Here is a 13736-nt window from a genome sequence, read left to right as displayed (position 1 = left end):
TATCAAAATCTACATATAACTAAATACAAACCTACTTTTCTAATCATTTTAACTGCACCTCTATAATATATAGACTTGACAATTTAGTATTATATGGCCTAGGTACTGATGAGCCCTGGTTTAAGATGGGGCTGGTGATGCCCAGCAACTACTTATTGGTGGCAAAACCAAAAGAAAGAAAGCTACTGAATACCTTATTAATAACACATTATTACTAATGATCAACATTAACAATGGAGAGGCGAGCAATGGTGGCGGCAGAAATGTTTGAGGAAAGCAGAGGCGAGTGTTGGCAGAGTCAGAGGTGCATGGGAGGCCTGGTTGAGGCAAGTGAAGGCAGATGTGGGGCTGAAGCAGAGGCAAGCAGAGACATCCCCGAGAGCAAGAGAAGTCCTGATGTCTGATCGAATCAGAAAGGTCAGGGTGTCAGGGGTTGCCCTGCAATGTTCATTCAGCTCTGTGCTGAACTGAGGTTATGCCTGCTCTGGCTGCAGTGATGCCTGGCTTCACATCTGTGGTCTCCCAATGTTTACTCGGCCTTGTGATGCACTGAGTATGGCCTGTTGCAGCTGCAGTGATACCTGGCTTTGTATCTTTCATAAAACTTCTATTTCTGAAGCTATTTGTTTACTTTTATTGTTTGCACAATCTGTTTTTTCTCTCTCTGTTCATTTAATGTTTGATGGACTTTTTTATGGCTTCTTTTGAGCTTTCTTTGTGTTGTGGCTGTCTGTAAGATGATGAACCTCAAGGTTGTATAATATATACAAACTTTGATAATAAATGTTTATTGAACTTTGAATGACTTATCTGGTAAATTTAATAAATAACATGTCTCATATACCAAAAGGTTATTTTATTTGTACATCAATCTATTTATTCTTATGCAGTCTTCAATATTTGATGTAATCTTCAAGGGACAGCAACACCCCATCAATCACTATAGTAATTATGTCTATATGTTGTTGGCTAAGTATTCCAAACAATCTCTAATCTCTAAAGACTGCTGTGTGTGAACATCACAGGAGACCAGCAGTTTCTGAGATACTCAAACCACCCAATCTGGCACCATTTTGATTCCTTGTCACTTCTATATATTTCTTCTCCATTCTAATATTTGGTCTGAACAACAATACTTCTTGACCATATCGGCATGCTTTTATGCACTGAGTTGTTGCTACATGATTGGCTGATTAGATATTTGCATTAATGAGATGTACATAATTAAGTGGCCACTGAATGTAGATTTACTGGACAGATATCTACAATTAAAAGACATGGAATGATTACTCAAACTAAAACTGAACTTTCTGCTATGCAGGCAGTTACTTAATCGAAGTTTGCAAGGTCTTAAGGGGAGCTGATGAGATAAATATGGAGAATATATTGCTTTTGATTGGAGAGTATAGGACTAGCAGGAATAAATTAAACTTGTAACTAAACATGCCAGGCATGATTATGAAAAACTTCTACTTTGAAAATGTGGTAGAAGTTTAGAACATTCTGTAAATCAGTGTTACTTTGTCATCACCATGTCAAGGGTTTGGCTTTCCCTACCAAATATTGTTGCTGGAGAACCATCACTACAAGGGCTACAGTACTGGAAGTGGAAGATAAATACATCTCTGAATGTAATAAAACAATTGGGGAAAAATAGATATTTTTATCTTAATATTTGATAGCAACATTCAACAACTAGATTTTTTCATAGTATTACAACTTATCTTCAAGTAATATCTCCATCAAGTTTTGAGTTAGTAAGTCCTGTGTGTAGATTCCAGATGCCAAAATCTCCAGTTAATATATTTGGCAAACATTATGCTATATCTAAAATTTTTCATTTTCTCTCCCTAGTTCAAACACAACAAAGAGTCAAGTATTCCGAGTTCTGATACTAACAGTTTACGTAGTGTCAGAAATCCACCAACAGAGTACCAGGTAAGCATATTTATGAGCAATATGAACCTTACACTAACCTGCAAATGTATTATTGTCCAAGAATTTTGATGGCCTCAGATTCTGGGTATGAAACTTTCTTTCATATTATGGCAGATATCCAACAGTAAAGATTTAATTACACCTGTATCTTAGAATTCCATCTTCTTTTGAATTAATTTAATATTATTAAGTTACAAAACATAACATTAGTGAAGAGGATAGAATTTTAAAAAGAACCCGAGATAGCTGACCTGCTGAAAGTGCAACAAAACGTTCAAAATAAATAAAAAGACAGAGGAACACTGAGTGAAAATGCAGTCCAGAACATGCAGTGCGATAATAGAGTTTAGAAAAGGCCGCACAGCACATATTCATTGGAAGAGAAGATACGATTGAGCTTTTTTTAAAATAAGAAAGCGGAAGAATTCAGGGTTCAAGAGGAGTGAGTACTGGGTAATACTAATTATTGGAAAAAAATCAGAGATGGCTGGATACATCGGAAAGATTGAGTTTAATTATACACCAGGTAATTGGCTCATGTGTAGTGAATGATTGGAACAATAATTTGACACAAATGAAATAGCCAATGAGAATCAAGTGCCAATTTTGCTGAGTGCAAAATTGTTTCGAAGTATAACTGCTCCAACCAAGCCAGCACAATTGAGTTTTCCTGACATTGTCAAAGGATCTCAGGAACATTTAGAGCTAAAGCCATTGGTAATTGAAGAATGTTTTAGGTTTCATAAGCAGAATCAAAAAGAAGGGGAGTCCATTTCAGCGTACATGGCTGAGTTGAAGAGATTGTCTGAGCATTGTCAGTTTGGTAATGGACTCAGTGATACACTAAGAGATTCTTTAGTCTGTGGAATCTTACAAGAATGCATTCAAAATGGCTTCTAACTGAAGCACAACTCACATTTAAAACAACAGTTGAAATCACTATCAACAGAATCAGCAGACAGAGATGCAAGTGAGTTGCAGTGAGGAATGAAAGTGAGTGTAAACAAAATTTAAATGACTAAACAGAAACCAGCCAGGCCAACTAATTGTGCTACAGTTGTGGCAGGGGTTCACATACACCAAACAAATGCAGGTTTAAAGGCAGAATATGCAAAAGTAGGACACATACAAAAAGCATGACAGGTAGACAAAAATAAATGGTATGCACAGGGAAGAGAAAAAAAAACACTAACCTGCTGGCTTTTGAAGAAAAATTTGCTAATGATAAGAGTGAACCAAGACTGGGTAGCCTTGAGATTTACAATTCGGAAACAAACGGGAGACAAGCAATATGGCTTTCACCAGAAGTGAATGGCAAATTCATTAAAATGGATTTGGACACTGGTTCACTCATTCCACAAAATGAGTTTGGTATTTCAAAGATACTAAACTGAAGTCTGCAGATATTCAACTAAGAACTTGTACTGGAGAAAAGATTGGTTCTGTGGGAATGACATTTCACCCTGTGAAATACAACAATCAATAAGTCACATTAAGCTTGTTAGTTTTTAAAACAGGGGGACCAGAATTGTGGGGATGTGATTGACTGAGAAAACTACAACTTGAATGGAGATCCATCCACAATTTGCAAGCCATAACCCCACCATTAAAGCCAACAGAACGTGAATTAAGAAATGTGTTGGCTGATGCTACAACTGTCTCCATGCCCAACAGAGGACAAACAGGTGTTGGTGCCAACCTTTGCCTCTGGTTGGAAAGAACACCGGACCAAGGAAGGACCATGCTGCTTAGAGGAAGCATGAAAGTGACGAAAGCAGTGGTCCGTCTACAACAGATTTTGTAGCCAACACATCTGAGAAAACTTCTGATATGTTAATCAGGCAGTTACTTGCAAAATGTGGCTTGGTTTTAAGCTGGAAAAAAAATTCAAGGAGGTTCAAGAAAGATGCAAGTTTTCGGCTTTTGTGAATATAAAAATCCAGAATCTACTCTGTGTATATTAAGGTTATTGCATGAACTTCAAGTGGGAGACAAAAAGCTGCTTCTAAAAGTAGATGAAAAGACCAAAGCTCAACTGGATGAATGTACTGCCAAAAAGAAAGTTAACGGAGATTTGAAAATAGAGGAGTTATCAGATGATGATGTGGATGAGGAAACCAAGAGGAGAGATCAGATCTTAAGGGGAGCAATAGAAGGATTAATTAAGAGAATATTCCAGTGAACTAAAGGTATCTTCCCAAGATCAAGATGCACAAGCTAGAAGAAGAAAAGGGAGAGAAGAGATGGAGAGAAAATGTGAATGAGGAAGAGAAAGGTGTGAAAGAGAGAAAGAATATGAGAAAGAAAAAGAAAGGGATTGAAGTAGATCTAGAGAAAGAAAAGGAGAAGAAAGTTGTCCAGAACTGTTAGAACCAATTCCTGTAGTTTCAGAGTCAACTCTTACAGCCACCATGGAGGAAGCCCCAGAACCTGAGATTGTTCACAGCCACAAGTCTCACCTGTCAACAAGAGGGATACCTCTTTTCAGGAAAAACATTATCCCACAAGAAAAAGAAAGCCTCCACAACGATTAAATCTTTAAGCCTGAATAAGTCAATTTAAAAATAACTATGCTGGATGTCTGTAGTTAGTAGTGGTATTATATAGTATACAGTATATATAGTTCTCTGTTAAGTTAGAGTTTACAGCTAAACAGGGAGGTATGTTGTGTTTTTGATATTTCAATAGTATTTGACTAACTTTGTATTTCATATTGGTTGATTAAGCATTTTTGTTCTTTAAATAATTAATTACAAGTTATACATAAGAATATGTTAATTGCATACACCATCATGCTACCATGTGATATGTATGCACCTCGCTTAAAGTAAAGACAAAGTTACACCCACATTTCGGACTCCTATCATTTGAATTAATTGGATGTTTTGAAGCTACAAAACGTAACATCATTCCTAAATCTCACTTTAATTAAGCTGCCCTTATTTAGTTTTATAGTAATTAAAATACGAATTTTGTGAGTGTTAGTCCTACCCATAGGAGTTGTTTCTGTCAGTCAAAGAAGAATGATGAATGCTTATATAGCACCTTTTAAGAGTTTAGGCTATTTCAAAAGTCTTCACAACCAATCAATTTTTATTGAGATTTAGTCACTGTTGCAGGAAGAGAATATCGATCAGCTGTTGATCTTATGTAGGCTCACAAGGGGAGCACCAGAGGGAGATGGAGAGCAGGCAAGGAGTGATTGTGAGAGGGACAGAGAGAGAGAATAAAAAGGGAAGAAATAATAAATGAATAAATAAAGGATGGGGTAAGAAGGGGAGGAGGGCATTAACGGAAGTTAGAGAAGTCAATGTTCATGCCATCACGTTGGAGGCTACCCAGATGGAATATAAGGTGTTGTTCCTCCAACCTGAGTGTGGCTTCATCTTGACAGTAGAGGAAGCCATGGATAGACATATCAGAATGGGAATGGGACGTGGAATTAAAATATGTGGCCACTGGGAGATCCTGCTTTCCCTGGGGGACCGAGCATAGGTGTTCAGTGAAACGGTCTCCCAGTCTGCGTCGGGTCTCACCAATATATAAAAGGCCACACCGGAAGCACCGGACACAGTATACCACACCAGCCAACTCACAGGTGAAGTGTCGCCTCACCTGGAAGGACTGTCTGGGGCCCTGAATGGTGGTGAGGGAGGAAGTGTAAGGGCAGGTGTAGCACTTGTTCCGCTTACAAGGATAAGTGCCAGGAGGGAGATCGGTGGGAAGGGATGGGGGGGACGAGTGGACAAGGGAGTCACATAGGGAGTGATCCCTGTAGAAAGCAGAAAGGGGGGGAGGGAAAGACGTGCTTGGTAGTGGGATCCTGTTGGAGGTGGCAGAATTTACAGAGAATTATATGTTGGACTGGAGGCTGCTGGGGTGGTAGGTAAGGACAAGGGGAACCCTCTCCCGAGTGGGGTGGCAGGCAGATGGGGTGAGACAGATGTGTGTGAAATGGGAGAGATGCTTTTGAGAGCAGAGTTGATAGTGGACGAAGGGAAGCCCCTTTCTTTAAAAAAGGAAGACATCTCCTCCGTCCTGGAATGAAAAGCCTCATCCGGAGAGCAGGTGCAGTGGAGACGGAGGATTTGCGAGAAGGGGATAACATTTTTGCAAGAGAGTTCATTCCCACCACTCTGACCTCTGAAACTTTACTGTGGTCTTTTACATCAAGCTGTCATGCAGACAGCCTGAACATTGAGAGAATCCCATGTTTAAAAATGCTGCAGGATGCTTCAAAATGAAGCATACTTCCAATTCTTTGTCTGCTATTCCTTCCTTCTCCTATCTCATTGTGAATTATGGCACCCATCTTCCTATCTGTAATGCAGCCGAGGGAAGCGTATTTGTCGCATGGCTATTTGAGGCAGGAGCAGATCTAGGATCCCAGATGCTGCTTTACTTTCTGATTTCTTCCAGCACATTGCTTGTAGCATTTTCTCAATATTAGCCACGACTGTAATAGTAAGCAAATGAGGTTTTAATATAATGGCTTTCCCAGGCAGTTCAAGAGCAGTGGATTTAGTGGATATAAATGTAATCACAATGCTGCCTTTAGTTGCTTGTAGTCAGATCTATTATGAATGTTCTACAGTCTACTAAGGTTAGCAGTGCAGAATGCTATGTACTGACTGCTACACATTTTCCTAGTGTCAGAGTAAGTTCTGCAGTTAATAATATAAACAGATGTGAGATTTTCCCGTGGTATTGTTAAATATCTTCTTCAAAATAAATAGCATATGTTCTAGTGCCCCACAGACCCAAAGACTACATAACTACTTTTATTAGAAGACATCCTGTGAGAGGTCGATCTGACCTTGATGCAAAGTGACAATGGTAGGTTAGCGTGATCTGTGGCGTAATTGTGCAACCAGATGGAAAGTGGGTTTACTTTAAAGTGCAAATTGAAAAATAAATGAGAAAGACAGCACACCTTTCACAATTTAATTATTTGAGAACACCTCATGACTGTGCAAGACTATAATTAATTTCAAAGTCTTTTTAAACCAACAATACTGCTGGTTAGATCACATTTTTGGGAAAGTTTCCCCAGAGCTTTCCTGTTTTATTCTCTTTAAAACTTATGCCCATAAATTGGGCTTTCAATTATTTTTGTTGTGTGATCAAAACAATGTTGCATTTTGCACTTGAAATCCCCATTTATTGGGCAACACTGAAAAACTGACTCGTTAGCCCCTTGCTAGAATTCTTTCTCTGACTTTGTACGTCTAGGGTGTATACAATTTTGGTCCCGCCAAATCCATGAGGTTGGGACATCTCACCCACCCAAACCACAGTTTGTGTGAATGCTATGCCCTCGGCAAGAAGTAGCAGATCATACACTGCCTACAATTAAAAAGAAGTATATTTAATAATGTTAAGTTAAGCAAACAGTTATTAAATGAAAGAAAGAAAATAAACAAAAGGGCACGTTGCTGTTAACAGTCAAGTGTGCAGTTAAGTTGAACTTGTCTGTCATTTGCATGCTGGACCCTCGGTCTGAGTGAAAGCACGCACCACCTTCCGACTGTCTCTCGAAATCCATCCTGAGCACTCCTTGAAGCCATTCATCTGCACAAAGCACCTTATGCAACAGGAACGGCATCCCCAGCCGTCTTTATCCCACTGTCTTCTCCCAGCTACCGCCAACAGAGACCTCTCCGCCCATGTCCGCTGGAACCTCCTTCCAAATCTACCATCCTGATTGGCTGACACCACATTTCTAAGTTGAATAACAAAACTTCTCATCTCAGCTTAAACCCAGACAAGCTGAGAACAGTACAGGGGGCTCTTACAGAACTGCTAAAATGACATATGTATGGCATAGCAATAAAAATCTTAACCAGTGTGTTACGCATGTTGATGTTCCCTGATAAACATCACTAACATGGAGTGATGCATGTCTCATCAGGACCTGAAGACTTCTGAATGGCACCACACCCAGCTGAACACAGCTTCTTATGACTTTCTCTGTACTCATCTGCAAAAGGTGTCAATCCTTAAAGGGATAGTCCTTACTATAGAAACAAATCTATAGCTGTGGCAGAGCAGAGGGAGGATGCAGGGCAAAGGAGAATGTTGCTACATTTAATAAAAGGGACTCTGGCATTCTTATTAGTGACATTATGCTCAGAGCAAGTTCCTGTCTACTAGGGGATCCAAAAAAACACAGGATGGCAAACACAAGAAAAAGCTGGCTGGTGGTGACTACAGTTGCCTCCCCTAAGTCTGAGATGCTTATTGGAACAATGAACAAGAAAATTCTGTGCCAACACAAATGTATCAAAGGGCTTTTCAGTGCACGGACAAATGGAGCCATTTCAATAGCTGGGTCATGAATTCATTAATGTCGCAGAATCATTGCAGGTAGACCTACAAAACATAAGAGAAGGGTAATTATGCTTAACCTGGGCTCCTCACCTGACTATTGGTGTAGCATGCTGCAGGTAATTGTTGCTAGACAAAGAGGGTTACCTGGTGTATTTTGAGGGCTTCTCATGGGAAATGTCACTCTATCAACATTTCCTTTTACCCAAGCACGTCTGTATGAAGTGATTGTGTTATCGCTCTGCCAGTCTCTCTTTCACCTATGCTATTAATTACAGAGTGATGAATGAGGAGTTGCCCCAGTATTGAGTTTATCCACATATTAAAGGTCTAATTGGGGATGAACTTGTTTTGGCTTTCAACTACCACTTTCAGATGCAATGCAGACATCACACTTATTCAGGACTTGGTTGCGCATCCAATTCCAGTCTTAACACCAGTCTTAATCATGCCAACAATTTTAGTGTTATTTGCCTGATTTTGGTTTTAATGTTGTCATGCTTTCATTTTAACTAGATAAATGTTTACAGGGTCTGTAGCTGGTATTAAATAGCTCAGAAATATAAATGTTGGGTCTGCATTGGCTGAAGCTGTTTGAGGTGTCATTTCCAACCTATATAGGCAGTATTTTGAATCTAGTTATGGATGCTAATCAACTAAATATTACAAAGAGCTGCTAGCTTTTGGTGCTATGATGTGTGATTGCTGTATGCAGCGCATGCCTGTGGTTTTGGGTTCACTAACAGTTTCCTTAATTCTCACTCTCAGAAAATAATGAAGCGTCTCATAAAGAGATACATACTGAAAGCACAAATAGATAGAGAGAAAGATGATGTCAATGAAGGTAAGTCAAAGGCACAGCTGTGTGATGGGAGTGGTCAATAATTCCTGTTTTATGTATACATTACAAATTCTGCTCAATTTAGTAATAACGTTCTTTCAAACTACAGCTCATATTTCAGCTTTCATCAAAAGAGCAATGGTATTTCTTCATATCATTGAACTGAACAATTAATTTCAAGGTGACAATTTCCAGGTGCCCCAGTGGCTGTAAAATGACCTTTGTTCTAGTAGTTTAAAAACAAAATATTTTACAATATGTTATCTTGAGCAACATGCTTCACTTTGCCCATTTTGCCTAGAAACCTTGTTCTAGTTAAAGCTGCTGAAATATAAACTTATCATCTAGCAAAATAGAACAGACTAAAATTATCCAAAATAATGTAATGTTAGAGTGTGGAGAGTGTAATAGTAATTTGTGTGGGTTACTTACACTGTCATTTATTTCTAGAATAATTTCTTTAAATATTGTATAAATCTATTTTAGAGTACTTATGTATGCTTACATAAAATAAACAGTTAGGTTTCTACTCTGTTGATAGATAATGACACTTCTGAGTTGTCTCAGGTTAAGTGTGGGATGAGCAGATGAACAGTGAAGCACTCTCTTATCTCTGTTCAGTTGCAACAATCTGTATAAACCCTGTACTCCAGAGAATTGCTTTATCAGTGTGATTTTTATATTTCCCAAATCAATTTACCTGTGTGATGAAGTTTGATGACTTTTCAGCGTTAAATTAAGAGCAAACACTTCTGAATTATTAAGGAGAGAGAACTTTCATTTCATCAGGCAGGGCTTGCAGTAAGAGAAGGAAAAGGACATTCCACTGCCCCATTTCACAATGCATTCATCAGCCACTTTGTTGAGACAGAGTTTGGTTGGGTTCAGGAATTCGATATGGAATTCTCTTATCAATTTAGCCACAGTCTCTATTGGGTCAGTTATTTAATGGGTAGAAATCATACTTCACCCTTTAACAACTTGTGATGCTCGAGCATCACTTCTTGAAAATCAACCGGAGGTGAGTAGGGTGAACTCACAATTTGCCACTGAAGTACAAACAAGACTTTCCAAAGCACCAAACATTTTCCAAATTTATGTCAGATAAATCATAAGGATGTCTGAACTGGTAGTAGAAAAGTGTTAGATTAATCTTATATCCTAGGCATTCTGAGTCTTGCTTATTATTATTAACATTAGGTGTAGGGGTTATTGCCAAGGCTAACCTTTATCACCCATCACAATCACCTTTGTTAATATGGTACATTTCTTCTGGTAAATAGAAGCTTGGAGTTTGCTAGGAACCTCAAAGATTTCGACTCAGCGGCAATGAGGGAATGGTGCTTTGCTTTTCCTTTGTGTGACTTGGAGGCAGACTTGCAGGACATAGCGAAGTACAGCACAGGCTCTTCGGCCCATCTGGTCCATGCTGAGCCACAGTAGCAAGTGTTGCTGCTATTAACATATCTTTCTACCAAAGCCTTTCTTAGTGTTAATGACCACATACTTTAGAGGTGCTGTTGTAAAAACCTTGGCCCATTGCTGCAGTACATTTTGCAAATGGTACATGCTTCAGCCATGGTGTTGAAGAGTGCAAATGTTTAGAACAGTTGTTATGGTACCTGTCTGACAATGAACTCTGTTGTTAATTTGATTGAGCTTCTTAAATACTGTTGCAACTTGTACCATCCAGCAGATGAAGTGTTTGTCTGTATCTGCTAGTACTGTACCTGGCCCGGTATATCAAAAGCTAATAAAGATATCTTCTTTCCCAGCACCTAGATATTTCATCCTAATGAGCACAATTTTTAAACAGAGTAAATGAATGCATCCTAAGAAGAGAATGTTCCTAAGTAAAAGTATCACAATAATAGTAAAAATTGTAAATAGCGTTCAATGTCTCTTTAAAAAGGAAATTAATGGGTGCTCGACTTTGGATTTTATAGTGTCTACATTACCAAAAGATCGAATGAGTAAAATAATTAATAGGTTAGTCTAAGTGAATAGCTGAACAGATTGCGTGTTATTGCTGTGTTATTTTATTTTATGTTACCAGGGTACAGTTAGATTTTTGAACAATTGTTATCAGTTTATAGTTTCCTGTTCTGAATTGCATGATTGTGAATTTTAATCCTAAACAGAAGTTACTTTTATTCAATAGTTTAGTTTCTTGATTTCTGGTTATTGTAATTCTAAACTTTAGTCCAAAATAGTTTGGTTACAAAGTTCTCTGTATTTTTATTAATTTGTTTGCTTGTTATTTTTAAGGTGAACTCAAGGAAATCAAACAAGATATTTCAAGCCTCAGATACGAACTGCTTGAAGAAAAGTCACACAACACAGATGATCTTGCTGTTCTGATCAGGCAGCTTGGAGAAAAATTGGGTGCCTAATCAATTGACAAAGAAAATAGTTATCTGGTAACATTGCATCTTGAACAACTCTGCACCAAATCACCAACTACAATGATAGATTTTGCATATTAATTATAATAGTGCCAAATATAATTTAGATCTAAACATATCAATGCATAGTCAAAGCAGTAGTTATACAATAATTGGTACAATATGGAAAGTTTTTATCATATTGTTGGAAAATATAAACTAATTAAAGAATATACTGTATTAAAATTTTTACATATCAATGAAAATGTGTGTAAGTATGTTTTATTTACGCAAGAACAAACATATTCTTTACAATGGGTATTTAAGAAACTCTTATATAGGCCATGGATGATAGAAAAATGGAGTCCTATGTAGGAGGGAAAAGTTATATTGATTTTAGAGCAAGTTAAAAGGTTGACACAGCATCGTGGGTTGAAGGCTTCTACTATGCTGTAGTGTTCGATGTTCTATGCTCTAAGATTCTTCTAATATATGCAGTTGGAAGATTTTGCATCTTCTCCATCATAGTTTAGGCAAATACACTGTGAAGTCTCTTCCTGGGATGCCTACCCTGAAGAAATTTAAATCTTCTCTTCCACAGGAGTTCATTGAAATCCTCTCTCACTGCTCCCCCTCTGTGACTCTTTGACCACGTGCTCACCCAAACCTGCTACCACAGCCAAATATCCTTCCTGGGAACATGCCTTTGCTGCCATATTGTGCCACATTGCTTCCAGTCGCGAAACGTTGACTGTTTACTCTTTTCCAATGATATTGCCTGGCTTGCTAAATTCCTCCAGCTTTAATGCCTGCACATAAATAGAGGATTTCTCTGGCACAAAAAGTGCTTTGGAGCCTCTGTTGTCATCAGTATGGCAGAGTAGTTGGCACAAATTCTGATGTCAATTGCGTGACATCTCCCCGACTCGTATGTCTAGAGAGGGTCAAAATGTTAGAAAAACCAAGGCAAGGTCAATTTTTCAATTCAAGTTGTATCTTCATATAAATGGCCTGGCTTGCCTGCCCTCTGTTTGCTCCAGTATGTTCCATGCACGACGTTCCAGAGCAAAACAGTTTACAGCTGACCAGAAATGATAGCATTGCAGAAGAATTCATCTCCATAAATAGCTGGCAGCGCGACTGGAAGGGCTTTGACAACCAGTAAGCCCAGGACCCCAAACTCACTGGATGTCAAGGGTTCAAAATCATACACAATTAATGTCAAAGTAAAAACATCAAGAACTACCTTTTAACATAACTAAACATGAATGAGCACTTGCACATATATTTATGAATTGCATTAAAATAGTTAACTATATCCTGAAAATACAAAGAAAGTTATCTTCTCCTCCCCCTCATAACTGTTTTATCATGGTAACTTTGGAGCTGAGAGCTCTGCGAAGGTTTGCACTGCTTTGTAAGTCTCCATATGGATTCTATCATCACAATGCAAATACTGTATACCAGGCCTATACTGAAACACAGCAAAAAGCTTTGGAGCAGCATCTGCTGGCTTTTATGTTCTGACCTGTCATAAAATAACATGAGAGAAGAGCATGTAGCCTGGATGGAGAGGTATTTGATGATTGATGCTGCTTCCTTGGGTCAGCACCCCATATAAATGTACACGATGGTGGAGTTGGCTTCTGTGATGGACTGGGTCATATTCGCCACTTTCTGTAGCTTTATCCATCCCCAGGCTTTGGTGTTTCCATACCAGGCAGTGATGCAATCTCCCCACTATGCATCTACAGAAGTCTGTCTAAGCTTTGATCGACATACCATATTAATGCAAGCTTCTAAGAAAGTGGAGGTGCTATCGTGCCTTCTTTGTGATGACACTCAGAGTATGCGCTGGATAGATCTGAAATGTTGACACCGAGGAATTTCGAACTACTAGCCCTGTCCGCTTTCTTTCCCTGAATGAGGACTGGCTCATTGTTCTTTGGTTTCTTCCTTTTGCAGTCAATAAACAGCTCTGAGAGTTTGTTCTGCCACCACTCAACCAGGTTTTCCAATTCCCTCCCATATGCCGATTCATCACCACCTTTGATTTGGCCAACAATGGAGGTGGGGTCATTAAATTTGTTTAAAAAAGCATTGGAGCTGTGCTGAAGCGCACAATCATAAATGCACTATAAAATGAGTAGAGCGGGGGCCAAGCACACAGTTCGGTTGTGGAGGAGATGCTGTTGCCAATCAGTAGATCCAGTTACACAGGGAGGTACCGAGGCCTAGGTATTGGA

The 13736-nt window shown here is 38.8% G+C and overlaps 1 protein-coding gene across 1 annotated transcript in view; it reads left to right on the top strand.

The window, feature by feature from the left end:
• Positions 1-11713, top strand: part of LOC132391455 (short transient receptor potential channel 6-like) — a 125067-nt gene extending 113354 nt beyond the window's left edge. Inside the window, exons 10-12 of the mRNA XM_059964679.1 lie at positions 1855-1938; positions 9034-9109; positions 11375-11713. Coding sequence (XP_059820662.1) covers positions 1855-1938; positions 9034-9109; positions 11375-11499 — 285 coding nt within the window. The 3' untranslated portion in view covers positions 11500-11713. The remainder of the gene's footprint in view (positions 1-1854; positions 1939-9033; positions 9110-11374) is intronic.
• Positions 11714-13736: the final 2023 nt, after the last annotated feature.

The sequence above is a fragment of the Hypanus sabinus genome, chromosome 3, assembly GCF_030144855.1.
Source record: "Hypanus sabinus isolate sHypSab1 chromosome 3, sHypSab1.hap1, whole genome shotgun sequence".
Classification (NCBI taxonomy): domain Eukaryota; kingdom Metazoa; phylum Chordata; class Chondrichthyes; order Myliobatiformes; family Dasyatidae; genus Hypanus; species Hypanus sabinus.
The sequence above is the reverse complement of the archived record's forward strand: the minus strand, read 5'-3'. Positions and strand labels throughout refer to the sequence as shown.